This window comes from Heloderma suspectum, chromosome 4 (genome assembly GCF_057233095.1).
Source record: "Heloderma suspectum isolate Gila_16-S chromosome 4, 16-S_ref, whole genome shotgun sequence".
Taxonomy (NCBI): Eukaryota; Metazoa; Chordata; class Lepidosauria; order Squamata; family Helodermatidae; genus Heloderma; species Heloderma suspectum.
In genome coordinates, this window is record NC_139461.1 from 26,227,015 (window position 1) to 26,242,878 (window position 15,864).

At 43.2% G+C, this 15,864-nt stretch overlaps 1 protein-coding gene across 1 annotated transcript in view; it reads right to left on the minus strand.

Annotated features, from left to right (window-relative positions):
- Positions 1-15,864, minus strand: part of COL14A1 (collagen type XIV alpha 1 chain) — a 208,779-nt gene that overhangs the window by 63,263 nt on the left and 129,652 nt on the right. Inside the window, exons 30-31 of the mRNA XM_084848878.1 lie at positions 11,381-11,419; positions 9,556-9,694 (exon numbers count right to left, since the gene is read on the minus strand). Of these exons, the coding sequence (XP_084705004.1) occupies positions 9,556-9,694; positions 11,381-11,419 (178 nt within the window). The remainder of the gene's footprint in view (positions 1-9,555; positions 9,695-11,380; positions 11,420-15,864) is intronic.

The following is a 15,864-nucleotide window of genomic DNA, read 5'->3' on the forward strand; positions in this document are numbered from 1 at the left end:
GGGGGCTGAATGCGCTGGCATTCGGCCTCCCTGAGATTCGTGGCGAAATTCTCTGACATCCCTAGAATTAAGCCAGCTTAAGAGAAAGGGTATTTGGGTCTGCACAGATCTCAAAATCCTAAAGGTTGCACTGAAATACCTGCCTCCATACATTACAACAAGCTTTGCCAACTGAGGCTCATCAGGCCATGTTCTCTATTGTTTCAGGCAGCTGGCAAAAACTGCCATTATTTAAAAAGACCCTTTTGGTTGAATATTTTCCCATTTATTTTTAATGTTCTCCTAGTTTTATACTATTATCCATCAACATTGTTATTGTTTTTGGTCTATTATGTCAGTAGTGTGATTTTATTATTGTTCTTATTAGGAATTGGGAGCACTATATATATTTTCTTGTATATTATATGATGTTTGCTGACTTGTTAGCCACCCTAAGCTCTTTTTTGGAAATAAAGTGAGACGTAAGTTCTAAAAATAAATAAACAAGCATGCAGAGAGCTACCACCACTTAAGGGCCCTTCATTAATCAGCTGGCTGATAGCCAGAAGGTGATAGATAAAACTACTTTACTGCATATAGAAAATCTACTCAAGTCTGCTGCTACAAAGCACAATTATGCTAACATTGGCCTTATTCCAGCAGGGTTTTTTTAATATTAGAAAGCCTACAGTATTCTCAGTTTTAGATACTATCTCCTATTTCTCTCCTGCAACTTCAGTTAAACGACCTGGAGACCTGGGTACAATAGGCTTGTTTTTTCTTGTTAAGCCACCCTTTTGGGGAGAAGAGTAGTTGGCGGCCAGTGTTAAGACACTTGACTTCCATAAATCTTTGTAATTCTATTTATGATGTATTTTCACACATCTTGAAACTGGTATGCAAAAAAACCTAACCACATTGCAGCCATCAAACTTGTTCCTGTGGGGCAATTTCATCCCTTCAGTACTACTCCAGAGGAAGTGGTTTGAGGAGAGCTGCCAAGAAGAGAAGCATAAAGCCTAAGCTGAACAGAAATCTATGATATAGTAACTACATCTCATAGAATTTCATTTCCTCCTCCAGTTACTTGACTGAGACCAGCCAATGAGTTACCACGAGTATTATCAGCTTGGGGGACAATCCAAGATTAAGCCCGATTGAAGTGAGTGGGACATTAAGCATGGTTAACGGCATGTTGAATTGTACCTGTCGCAATCCGAGTAGCATTTGCCACTGTTTGATTTAACTGGGATATGTTGTGTAACTAAAACTGGGACTCAAAATCTGAATTTCTCTGTAACCAAAGTGCACACATAAACAAGCGTGGCTTATACTCAGCGACAGCCATTTGTTCTCACATGAATGAAGCATATGTTGTAACCTGCTCTCAGCCCAAAAGCTTGAAGGGGAAATACCATGTATATAAAAAAAGATTGAAGGTATACAACAGGAAAACATTATCTTGCTAAAAAAAAATGAAACTTCTTACTGGCTTAACTCCAGGCTATCAAATGTCATTCTTCTTTCCCCTTCCCAATCTCTATTCTTTTCATGTCTTGTTTGTCACATTGTAAACCATAGGGGCAGAGACCTACCTGTCTTATGAATATAAGAAGCTGTCTTATACCAAGGCAGGTAGTGGCCACATTCACACACAATGGTCAACCAGATTCTGGAGAATCCTGGCTTACTGTGAATGAGCAGTTCTGGCTCCTCCTTCTACCTTTAGCAGTGAAACCAGAGGTGGGCAACTTACAGCTGAAATTTGGTGGCAGTGGTAAAAAAGCAGCAATTTTACCTTAAAATAAGGAGCACGCACCTTGTTTGGAAGCAAAATTGCAGGGGTTTTGCTACCCTCACCCACCACACTGTCGAATTTCAGCAGTAAATTTCACTGAATTTCATTCAGTGGCTGTTGCTGCAAAAATGCCAGGGGGGCATGTCTTGCCCACCCCTGGGCTAAACAAACCAGAAATGGTTTGTTTAGCAAGTCATCCAAACCTGAGCTCCTGGTTTGTTGCTCCTAAACAAGCCAGGATTCATAAGTTAAGAACAAACCCTGGTTTCTGATCTTAGCTTATAATCAGTACTGTCAGCTCTGAGTAGCAGTGGCTCTCCCAAGAATGCAGGCAGAGGTCTTTCCCAGCCCTACAACTTGAGATTCTTATAATTGGAGATGACAGGGATTGAACCTGGGAGGAGACCTTCTACATGGAAAGCATCTACTCGCTGAACACAGACCACTGCCCTATACTAAATCAGTCCATTGGTTCATGTAGCCCAGTATTGTCTACTCTGACTGGTAGACGTTCTCCAGAGTCTCAGCAGATGTCTTTCCCATCACTTGCTACCTGACACTTTAAATTGGTGGTGCCAGGAACTGAATGTGGAACCTTCTGCATGCAAAGAACATGCCCTACCACTGATCTATGGTACCTCCCATTTGTTTTTATTGAACAATGTCTAATACAATATTAAGCAAATAAAAATCATCATCATCACGCACCAGCCATGATGAACACTTCTACATGTCCTTCTGCTGAATTGCTCCTCCTGTTGGGTGACCTTACTGATAAGTGACATCATGGAGCACAACCTACCCCAGGGGTTTTGAACTCCTTTCAGCCCAAAGAACAAATTCTATTTCAGATTAAGTTCTCAGGGGCTGCATTCCAGTGGTGGTCAGAGCCAAAGGCAAAAGGGATGGGTCCAAAGTACCAGCATATTGTAACTTAAAGCGCCTCCTTCTTTACCAACCTGCCCGGTCACTGAGGTCATCAGAGGGCGTGTCCCTGGTTGTTCCACATGGACCCATGGCCCAGTTGGCATCCACCACAACAAGACTCTTTGGTGTGGTGGCCCCCTTTCTGTGGAATTCCCTGCTTCTGGAGGTCAGACAGGCACCAACATTGTATTCCTTTCAGCACCTCCTGAAGACATTATTTCAAGAAGCCTTCCTTGCGTGACCAGTCATGATTTGACCTTATTGGAAGTTGTCTTTTAAAAAAACGTTTCAACTGTTTTAACTTGGAGTTTTATTCTTTTATCTTTGTTGTTGACTGCTCCAAAATCTTCTGATGTGGAGTGGTATATAAATATTGTAAATAAATAAATAAATCTCTAACTACTTACAACTCAGCCTTTGGAGAGACATTTCAACCATTTAGAATGAGGGGGGAAATGCATAAAAGCTGCGAAAAAGCAAACAAATTTGATTGGGGGGAAGAGGAATGGGCTAAGACCCCAGGCGGGCTGGATTTGGCCTCCAGGCCTGAGGTTCTGTACCCCTGACCTAACTTTACTTCTGACAAGATCATTAGAGCAGGGATATGGTGAAACAAGCCACCAGGGATAACATCCTAAAGGCTGCTGGCTTCACAGAGCCAGTCAGGGAAGTTCAGAATACTATGTTGTACCAGAATAGACTTCTTATATCTAAAAAAGAAGAAAAAAGAAGAACTGCACATTTGAACATAAACTTGAAACAAATATAGAAGGTTAGACTTGCTACCATCATTTTACCCAAAGTGAAATTTGAAAATAATTGTGCGGGAGGGATGCTGGGAGGTCTCTTCAGACAAAACATATGAGGAATTTTGAAGGAATACAAGAGAATTTCAAGAGGCTCAATTAACTTCATCAGATGGGCTATGCACATTCCTAGCTGTCACTGGAATTTGGGGATGATGGGGTGGGGATTTCCTTAGCTGACACAAAACAGTTTTGGTAAGACTAGCAAAACTTCATATATCCCTAAAAATGGGTGGATCCAAGGATTACTACAGCTCTGGGCTGTAGCAACATCCTGCAGGACATCCTCCAGCCAATTAGGTTCTTTGCCTGCCCAATTCTAAATTATACCTACTCAATTGAGCATCAAGGCTCCTTTTGTAAGTAGGCAAACTTTGTACAACTACGGAAAATTCTATTTAGCAGAAGGGGAAAAATTAAAAACCTATTGTTTACACATCATTGCTGCGATTTGATCTGCTATACATAAGCATGGCTTGTTTGGAAAACAACATGGCATGTTCTTTAGCTTCTCATTCTTCCAGTATCTAGTGCCACGTTACAAACTCTGCACTCCCCCCCTCCATGCCTTGCATTTTGCTAATCACTACAATTTGCAGAATCCACATATGGGTTGAGTTAGCTTTATCTCTCCACTTAACAGCATGCTCCCTTTCCAGGCAATATCTTGCTTCTGGACCCACTTTCTCTGAAATGCAATATGTTTCTCTCTCAGCTTTTCGGCACTCAATTCCCATGCCAGAGTGGGATATATGATGACGGATTTTAATGAATAAGGATTTTTTTAAAGCATAGGTTTGGCCAAGGTAAAGATTAATACTGGTAACATTCCAGAGGCAGTGTAGGCAAGTCTTGAGTACAGGAGAGATGCTTACTGTAAATGTTTGGAGGGAAAAGTCTGCCCACAACTTCTTCTTGGGAAGCAAGTTAAATCCTGGTTCAAGAATAATATTATCACGAGATGCCCTGAACCATATATCTCCAAGCCAGCACTACTCAGAGACCTACCAACATTTCCCCTGCCAAATGACTGACTGGAGGCAGGAATATGATGTCTGGAGGACTAAGTAAGTCCCTTCTCCCCAACAGCAAGAGGGATGGTACTTGCCAAACAGATTCTGGGGTTGGGACTCCTATTGCATGTGTCACCAGGGGTGCTTAATCTGGGAGGTGAACCCACCCCCAGCACCAACCTTTTGCACATGCGATGAGAGACTTCTCCATGTGGAAATCTGCAGTGATGGCCCCTCATGGAATTGTGTTGAGGGGTTGCAAAACTTGGAAACGTTGAGGATACAAGCAAGTAATTCTGCTCCCATACTTCAATTTCTTGAATTGCAAGAAAAATTAAGGTGCTTTATTTTCCCGTTGGCTTCACTGCTTCATCCATATGACACCTGGGCCTCCACCAAAAGGCTTTACCTTTTAGAGGCCTGCCAAATCCAGGGAAAGGGAGCAAGGCCGAAGGGACACACAGCACTACACACTTTTGCAGCAGTGTGCTTCTGTCTCAACCAAACTGAGAATGTGCAACATAAGTGTTAAGAGCACCTATGGTGTTATTTATAAATAGGTGTTATTTATTTATTTATGTATTTATTTTATGCAGTGTTGCACACATGATTTAGATTCAGTACCATGCGTGACAAAACTCAAACAGCCAGCCTCCATTTATTCAAATAATATTTAATGTTGGAAAGCACCCAATGAATTACTAGGAGTGCTTCCAGAGAATGCTTTTATTGTGTCCTGTCTCATTCATTCAATATTATGGGGGGAGGGGTCCTTTTGTAACCCTCCTGTGTTTTCCCACCATTTCAGCTTTTTCTCTCCACAAAAAAATCTGTTAAGAAGGGAAAGATGGAATAACTGCACAATGTGTTTTGATAATGTTAGGAGGCCTCATCTGGCACCTATTGCCTAGGCCTTCAGACACAACAAGTATCTATTCCCATAGCTCATTATAGGTATGGATGATATATTTTCAAAGACTTAGAGGAGGTTCCGTACAGCCATCATTGCCAAAGTGCAAACATTGCTCCTGTAAGGGATGTCACACTGGCATCATCCTGTACTACCAGCAGCACAGGAAGGGCACATAGCATGGTTTAGCTTGCACCAGTTTGTTGTTCATTAGGCCCGTGTAAATCCCCAGGTGCAGATAGGAATGTACGAATCCCCTACCTGCCAGTCCGGGGGGGGGGGTTGCAGGGGGGGAGGCGAACCGTTTCTCCCCCCAGAATCCTCGCTGGCCGGCTCCGCTCCACGGTGATTTCGTGGAGCCGTCAGCTGGCTCTGAAGTGCCAGCGATACAGCCGCCATGCCGTATCGCTGGCTGAAGGGGACTTGACTGACTGCAGAGGCAAATGGCGTCCAGGATGCCATTTGAGGCCATAAAGGCCTTACTTTGAGGTAAATGCAGCTGCAAATGGCTAACGCCATTTGCATTAAACTAATTTGCGTTAAACTAACGCCATTTGCATCCATGCTTTTCATTCACATGATAGGCTACGCAAATATTTGCGTAGCCTATCCACACAAAAGCAGGGACGCAAATGGTGTCCTGGACACCATTTGAGTCCGTGCTTTTCATTCACGCGATAGGCTATGCAAACATTTGCGTCCACAGCCAGTCCCTTCAGCCAGTGATATGGCATGGCGGCCGTATCGCTGGCAATCTGGAACCAGAGGATCCGGCCGAAGAGGATTCCGTGGGGAGGCGGAGGTAAGTCTTCCGTTCAGCCATGGACTCCGGGGGGAGTCCATGGCAGAATTCTGTGCCATCCCTAGGTGCAGACATATGGTTGTATCACAGACTTTGAAGTTTAAACCAGAAATATCAGGGCTGGCCCTCCCATAAAGCAGGGTGAAGCCTCCGCCTCAGCCTATCTCCTGGGAACCCCTCCCATTCCTGGATCTGAGAAAGGACCCCTTCAAAGCCAGGCATTTCAGCCTGGCAAGCTCTCCAAAGAGCCACACTGGCTGCTTCTTCTGGCCACACAGCTCAGCAGTAAAAGTAAGGGTAAAGGGGTAAAGGTAAGGGGTGGGGAACACGATACGGGAAGGAGAATGGTTGAGGCTACAATGCAGGCTGGGAAGGAGGGGAGCACAATGCAGTAAAGGGAAAAGGGGATGCAATACAGGAAAGGGGTGGGAAGGGGGTGATATGGTCAAAGGAAGGGGGGTGACACAGCAGCAAGAAAAAGGAGAGAGTGGGGGGTGCGATGTGATAAAGGAGGGGGGCTGGGTGGGTGGGTGACACGGTGGCACGGTGGCTCTCTCACCTCAGGCGGCAGGAGAGCTTGGGCCGGGCCTGCTGAGGCTGGCGGACTTAGTCTAGTGAGCTACCTGTGAGTGTTCAACCTTAGAGCTCTTCTCAGGCAGAGCAGAGAAGAGGGCTGTGAATGACTGGCCCCTCCACTTGGCAGGTAATACGAAGCCTCTGGACTGACCAGGCTGTCCAGGTATTAGAGATTAGAAATTGCTTTTATATTCACAGGCAGAGACACTCTTGTGAGGAACTTGGATTGTAAAATCTGTGCGCATATATAAGCCTTTTTATCTTCTTATATACCTTTTTACATGCTAGACCATTTTCACGTACTAGACCACTGACAAAGACTTTTGGTCGAAATGCGTTTGGTTTTGCTTGGTACTGGTACTCCTCATATTGTTGGAAATTACAGCACAACAGTATTGTATTTTCCTCTATTGTCTTTTAACGTATGTTTTTAGCCCACGTAGGTAAAATAACATTATCAGATACTTCTGTATATTTTTGATCTTCACCGGTTTGCCTATCCCAACTGGCTTATCACTATTTAGTTCAGGGTTGGAATACATTTCCTGTTTGGAATAGTTTGCCTATCCCAATTGGCTTATCACTATTTAGAATAAATACTTATCACTATTTATTTATCACTGTTTGGAATAGTTTGCCTATCCCAATTGGCTTATCACTATTTAGTTCAAGGTTGGAATACATTTCCTGTTTTGTTTGGCCAGGTATTAGCTCTAAGAGCCTGGTCTCCTGCCTTTGCAGTGCCTGCTCCATGCCAGTGACTACAGCTGAAACTTAGCCTTAGCTCTCTCTCCAGCTTAACCCCTCAACTCCAGAAACTGACCTAGAGAATCTAGGTTGGGGAATACACATTCCAGGTCTGGATTTAGGAACAGCTGTCCATAGCCTTAGATTGGTGTTGACACTCAAGGCTTTAGCAACGCAGTCTTGAGTATTGAGGTCTAGGTTTAAATCTTAACCAAATCACTTTCTGATACCTTCCCTCACAAGGCGAACAGCACTTTTTTTCTTTTTTAAATAGTCTCACAGCTCCAAAAGGGCAGTAACATACCTTTTGTGCATATACACACAAGCACACACGCTCAGGCCGCATTGAGATGTAACAATAAATTATAGCTTAGTTCTGTGCAAAGGCGCTCATGTGCTCCACACTCCTCTCTCCTCCCTTCAGCCTGGCTGCGAGAGGGAGAGTGGAGGCATTGACTGCCTTTTCAACTAACCACAGTTTGTCGTTTCATCTGAACCCTGGAACGAACTGTGGATAGTTTAAACCAGGAGAGGGCAGAAGGTAGATCGCTAGGTATTTTGGACTTCAACTCCCAGAAACCCCTGCCATCATGGCCAATTGTCAGGAATGCTAGAAGTTGAAGTCTAAAATAACTGAAGATCTATGTTCTATCCACCCTGGTTTAAACTACTGTTTCTCAGAGTATGGGTCACGACCCACTGGTGTGTCCAGAACTGTTCCGGGAGGGGGTATCACCCAAGGAGGGCTCCCCCACCCAAAAAGGGGCTTTTTTTCCTTTCACCAGGCCAATGGCACACCATTACTGTTGTGCAGCCCATTTAATAGATAGGGTTGCTCGCTCCCAATACATCATGCTCAAATTCTACTCACGTATATACAGCCAATATATACACCTATATTAACATTAAAAATAAAATATAAAGTTGTTCACTACTGATGTGATATTTTGTGCTTTATGTTATAAAGGGATGGAATTGGTTTACAATTAGAGTTAGTTTATAAGTGGGTTACCAAAGGCTGAGTAAATTTACAGATGGGTTCCACTCCAAAACATTTGAGAAGCACAGCACTAAAATAAACTATGGTTTGTTCAAACAAGGCAAATTCAAACTGTAGTTTCTGATGTTGTTTGCATAAACTATGGTTAAAACTAACAGCAGTTTGTCCTTGTTTGGACAAAATGACAAACTGCAGTTAGTTGAAAACAGAAGCAAATATTTCTGATCTCCTCCTCATAGCTCTGCTGGAGGAGGGAATGGGGGAGCAGGCTCATGCATAGAACTAATCCACTGTGTGAATCTTGCAATAGAAACCAACCCTGTTACAAAGAGCCTCCATCTCATCCACCAGATCTCTGTTTGGAATTCTTCCAAGTCTTTTACAAGTTGCTGAGAGATCTCTCAGGAGGGAGAAGTCATCCCCATGGCGACTTGCAGGGGCCATTTGTGTTTCTCTCCCTCCTTTCCCCTCCCCAAACAACACTACCTTGTTCGCTAAGTGATATTACTTCATTTAGCTGGCTTGCATCCAAAAAACACCCATCTTTTCATCAATGAAAATAATTGCCACCATATATAAAAATAACTTGCAACTTGTTACTTTTTGCAGTTTTAACTGTTAAGTGCCATTCAGAGATAGTCTAAGGCATTTTGATTCCTGAGGCAGAACCCCAAATGCTGGCCTCTCTTATGTATATGTGTGTGTGTGTGTGTGTGTGTGTGCGCGCACACGCGCGCATGCGCATGCACGCATATATGTGTATATATATTTGACATTGTGTTGCCCTTTAATAAACAAATTCTGAGCCTCCCCTTGGTAGGCGCCTAATGGTAGGGCTGGCTCTGGTGCCATTATCAAACTAAGGTTAAGTTAAATACAACTCCATTTCTATATGCAAATACAGAAAGTGCTGATATGTTTTAACTTCCAGGAGTTTTCTTTTATGGGTGGCTACAAGTACTGTAATATTTTTTACGAGTGTATCAACACTACATACTTGGTTGGCTGGGAAACCAGGGCATCCTTATGCAGTCTGTAACAGGAGTAGGCATTAAATGTTCCAGGCTCCATTGAAACCCCTTCCACAGCTGCAAACTCCTTTTCAACCAAACCAAACATCTCCATCATTTTAAATCCTGGAAACCACAAAAAAGTACAACATGTGTGAATTCTGCGTCTTAACATGGCTAGCAAGGAAATATGAGTTATACTGTAGAGATTTATACCACTGTTAAAGTGTAGTACCATGGACACATTCCCCAGGGAACTTCCATGTCACAGAACCTTCTCAAGTGATGCAAGACAATGGTTATGGTCTTGCACAACTGTCATGTTTCAGTGGTGCTTCAAAGAAAAAAGTCCAAGCAAGGAAAAAGGTTGACAGATAAAAGTGAGTTTAACATATGAAGTTGCATTGTACTTCATCCGGCCATTAGTCCACCTAGCAGTCCAAGGTTTTCAGCAGATGTCTCCCAGGAGGACTAGATCCTTGTGTGGCGCAGAGTGGTAGGTGGCAGTATTGCAACTGAAACTCTCCCCATGACCTGAGTTCGATCCTAGCGGAAGCCAGGTCTCAGCTAGCTGGCTCAGGTCGACTCAGCCTTCCATCCTTCCGAGGTCAATAAAATGAGTACCCAGCTTGCTGGGGGAAAGGTAGTCACGGGGAAGGCAATGGCAAACCACCCCGCTATAGTCTGCCATGAAAATGCCAGCACAAGCGGTGTCCCTCTAGGGGTCAGTAATGACCCAGCGCTTGCACAGGAGGAACCTTTCATTTCCTCCCAAGATTGGCTACTGGGGATCATCAAATTGAATTGAACCTAGCATTTTCTGCAAGCAAAGCACAAGCTCAAGATAATGCAGATTTATACTACTGTAAGTTTAGAAACAGAAACATCACAAAACCAATTGAAATGAATAAGAGCCCTGCAAAAGGGTTCTTACATTCTTGCACAACTACCAGATTCTTCAAAGGGGGCTTGCACAAAAGAGGCCAGTACAGTGCAGAGTATAAAAGGTTTGGCTTGGAGACTTTGGTCCAAGGTCCCTTCTCTTCCTGAACTCACTTACATGAGCTTGACCAATCACTGACTGCATTCAGAAGTAATGATAAACTACAGTTTATCGTTACAGGAACAACCCTTGGGCTTGTGCATGTCCCTCACCTCTCCTCCTCTGGTACAGCTGCAAGGAAATTGGAAACGTTCACTTCCATTTTCAGTTTACTGGAGTTCAGCATTACATTTGAGCCCTAAACTGTGGTTACTCTTAAGTATGGGTTAAAAAAACAAAACAAGACAAAACAAAACAACAAACAAAACCAAGCCAGTTTCATAAACCAAGATTTGATATTTAAACCATAGGTAGGACTAAGGACAATTTCTTCAGGTTCAAACGTAACGCTAAGCTGTGGTTAATTAAAACAGAAGCAAAAGCTTCTGACCTCCTCATGGCCATGCTGGAGAAGGTGAAGGAAGGGCGAGAGTGTGTAAGCCCATGGCTCACCCAGGCTCATTCACATAATGAAAAACACTGTTTATTATGACATGCGAATGCTGCCACAATCTCTCAGCATGAAATTACATGCAGTTTCCAGCTGTAATTTCCTCACCGAATTTGTGTTGAGGTGAAGGCCAGTATAAATTGCTTTTTTAAAAATTAAAAATTAAGTGCCAGGGTCATTATATAGAGCACTAGATAGTCCTATTAGATTGCTCCCCATTTTTAACAGTTGGGCAATAAAACTTTTCATATTACAAAAGGACACATCAATTAGTGAAATATCAGTAAATGGGAAATAGAATATTTTTAAAAGAATATACCTGCTAGGCTGTCGCCATCTTTATAAACCAATGGGCAAGCTGTAAGAAGGAAGAAGGAAAGAACAAATGTCCTTAATCCCTGAAGGAGAAGAAATATTCACAGTCTGTTGATTGTATTATTTTTTTACCCCTAGATGGAAAACTAAATCAATGTTAGAACATAGGGCCATGGTATGCAGTTTGATACAATTAGTACAGCGAGAATGTGTTGAAAATGTATCCTCAAGTAAGGAACTATACTTACTGCATGCTTTCTAGCACAGCAATATTTACCATTAAAACAGTAACCATTAGAATAGGCTCAGGGCTATTGGATCTCTATGAAAGTTGAAAATATGGAGATGCCCCTTGTATCATGACAACGTCACTCTCCCCATCTACTCTGAAAATTGCCTGAGTATTTTGGAAGCACCAGGAATCAAATATTAATACCTTTGAACACCTCTGTAGCACCTAGAGCAGGGATGGGGAACTATTTTTGGCCCAAGAGCAGCATTGGCCCTAGGACAGGACATCAGAATCCACCCCCACCACTCAAACTTGGTAGTGTCACTGCTTGCATGCATCCTCCATTCTCTCTCTCTCTCTCTCTCACACACACACACACACACACACTCACACAAACACACCCCATTCACATACACACCCCATTCACATACACAGTATTCATTCTATATGGTATGAAGGGAGAAACCTCTCCTGTTCCATGGAACCAGACTGAACTTGATTGGCATATGCACAAAACCACAGGTGGAAGACAGAATAGCTCATGTCTGTAAAAAGACCTTCAGTAAAAAGATTATGCTGCCTCTACACTAATCTCTTTCTCTGACATTGCCATCCTTTGTTCATGCACATTTTTATTGGCAATTTGCATGGCTATCATTGCCAAATCATTGCATTTCAATGTTTTCTGTTCTGTCCTCCTAGGTTCTTCTCAGATGTTATTTGTGGCTATTTTTGTAGTTATAAAATATATTTATTATATTTTATTATATTTATATATAATAGTCTTCAGACACATGTAGGAAGGAAGCCAGACTATGAAGCACATGGTCTTCGATGTCTATATACTAATACCCAGAGTATGGGAAACAAACAGAACGAACTTGAACTCTTAATACAGGAGGGAAATTATGACTTGATAGGTATAACTGGGACTTGGTGGGATGACTCTCATGACTGGAATACAGCAACTGAAGGATATATCTTGTTCAAAAAGAACATGAGGAACAGAAAGAGAGGTGGGGTTGCACTGTATGTGAAAAATACCTATCTCTGCACAGAAATACAGGAGGAGGAGCTTCGTAGCCCCATCGAGAGCATCTGGATCAAAATAAATGGAGCAAAGAATAAAAGGAACCTGGTGGTCGGAGTCTACTACCAGCCACCCAACCAAGGAGAAGATGAGGACGAAACTTTTGAAAAGCAAATAGCCAATGTTTTAAGGAAGCATGATGTAGTAGTAATGGGGGACTTCAATTTCCCCGATATTTGTTGGGAGACAAATTCTGCAAAACATGGCCCCTCCAGGAAATTCCTGACTTGTGTGGCGTATAACTTCCTCCTACAGAAAGTGGAGGAAGGAACTAGAGGATCGTCTATCCTTGACTTGATCCTAACCAACAGAGATGACTTAGTGGATGAAGTAGCAGTTACAGGAACTCTGGGGGAAAGCAACCATGTTGCACTTGAGTTCTTGGTTCTAAGGGAAGCAAAAGCCGAGTGTAGTCAAATGCGTACCCTGGATTTTAGGAAAGCTGATTTTAATAAACTCAGAACAATGATCAGTAAGGTCCCATGGCAAGTGACTCTAAAAAGAAAAGGAGTCCAAGATGGGTGGGAGCTTTTAGAAAAGGAAATTCTCAAGGCACAATCACAAACAATTCCAACAAGAAGAAAAGGTGGAAGACAACAGAAGAAGCCCATGTGGCTTCACAAAAAGCTTAGGGATGACCTGAAAACAAAAAAGGACACATATAGGAAGTGGAAAGAAGGCCAAGCTACAAAGGAAGAGTACAGGCAGGTAGCACAGAATTGCAGGGATGGCGTCAGGAAGGCTAAAGCTGAGAACGAGCTGAGGTTAGCGAGGGATGCTAAAAACAACAAAAAGGCTTTCTTCAGCCACGTGCATAGTAAAAGGCAGAGGAAAGAAATGGTTGTTCAGCTATTAAATAAGGATGGCAAAACGATAACAGATGACAAAGAAAAGGCAGAGGTACTCAATTCCTACTTTGGCTCAGTCTTCTCCCAAAAGAGGGTCTATGAGCCCCCTGGCAAAGGTGAAGTACAGGCTGAAGGGGCGGGATTGCAGCTTGAGATCGACAGGCATATGGTCAAGGAACACCGAATTACTTTGAATGAGTTCAAATCTCCAGGGCCAGATGAACTGCAGCCTAGAGTAATAAAGGAACTGGCAGAAGAACTCTCAGAACTGCTGTCTATTCTCTTTGAGAAATCATGGAGGACGGGGGAAGTGCCAGATGACTGGAGGAGGGCTAATGTTGTCCCTATCTTCAAAAAGGGTAAAAAGGAGGAACCTGGGAACTACAGACCAGTCAGTCTGACATCAATCCCTGGGAAAATTCTGGAGCAGATGATAAAGCAATCCATCTGTAAGCACCTTGAAAACAATGCCGTGATTACTCGAAGCCAACATGGATTTGTCAAAAACAAGTCCTGCCAGATGAATCTGATCTCATTTTTTGATCAAGTAACCTCCCTTGTAGACCGGGGGAATGCTGTAGTCATCATATACCTCGACTTCAGCAAAGCTTTCGACAAAGTGCCCCATGATATCCTGATGAGCAAACTAGCTCAAAGTGGGCTAGATGAAACAACGATCCGGTGGATTCACAGTTGGCTACAGAATCGGACTCAAAGAGTGCTTATCAATGGGACCTTCTCAAACTGGGGAGAGGTAATGAGTGGGGTACCACAGGGCTCAGTCCTGGGCCCAGTGCTCTTCAACATTTGTATTAATGACTTGGAGGAGGAGGTGCAGGGAATGCTGATCAAATTTGCAGATGACACAAAATTGGGAGGGATAGCTAATACTTTGGAAGACAGAAACAAAATTCAAAGTGATCTGGATAGACTGGAGCGCTGGGCAGAAAACAACAGAATGACATTTAATAGGGATAAATGCCAAGTTCTGCACCTAGGAAAAAGAAACCAAATGCACAGTTACAAGATGGGGGATATGTGGCTCAACCACACTACAAGAGAGAAGGATCTTGTAATTGTTGTCGATCACAAGCTGAATATGAGCCAACAATGTGATGTGGCTGCAAAAAAGGCCAATGCCATTTTGGGCTGCATTAATAGAAGCCTAGCTTCCAAATCCCGGGAAGTACTAGTTCCCCTCTAGTCAGCACTGATTAGGCCTCATGTGGAGTACTGTGTCCAGTTCTGGGCACCACACTTTAAGAAGGATGCAGACAAACTGGAGGGGGTTCAGAGGAGGGCAACAAAGATGATCAGAGGACTGGAAACAAAGCCCTATGAAGAGAGACTGAAAGAACTGGGCATGTTTAGCCTTGAGAAGAGAAGACTGAGGGGAGATATGATAGCATTCTTCAAGTACTTGAAAGGTTGTCACAGTGAAAAAGGCCAGGAACTCTTCTTGATCATCCCAGAGTGCAGGACACGGAATAATGGGCTCAAGTTATAGGAAGCCAGATTCCGGCTGAACACCAGGAAAAACTTCCTGCCTGTTAGAGCAATAGGACAATGGAACCAATTACCTAGGGCGGTGGTGGGCTCTCCCACACTGGAGGCGTTCAAGACGAGGCTGGACAGCCATCTGTCAGGGATGCTCTGACTTGGATTCCTGCATTGAGCAGGGGGTTGGACTCGATGGCCTTGTAGGCCCCTTCCAACCCTACTATTCTATGATTCTATATTTGCAGAGCCATTCCATCCAGTCTAGGCAGGGAAAGCATTATTGAGGTTTTTCAGGGCTATAGTGCCTTTAATCAAAAGCTTCCTATTTACAGGTTCAGCCCATTTTATTACTTCTTGTTCAGTGCAGCTGGGGGATTTCTGAGGAACTGACCCTTAATTAGTCATCTTTTCTTCTCCTTAGGGGAGAGAAGGCTGTAATTACTTGTTTGTTTGCATTTTTTTTCTAAAGCAAAGTAGAGCTATTCCATTATAGAAAAGAAACATATAAAGGAACATCTCCTCCAACATGTACCTCCTCAGACCCTTAGGCCATCTTCAGAGGCCCTCCTCCTCCTGGTGCCCCTGCCAAAGGAAGCTAGATGGGTGGCTACAAGAGAGAAGGTCTTTTCAGTTGTGGCACCCCACTTATGGAATGAATGCCCTGAAGAGGTTTCCCTGGGGCTTGGATTGTTATCTTTTCGCCACCAGGCAAAGACCTTTCTTTTTTCCCAGCCATTTTAGAGACCTAGTTCTGGATTTTTATGACTATTTTATCAATTCCTGTGCTGTTTATTGTTTTGCATTATATTGTATTTTAT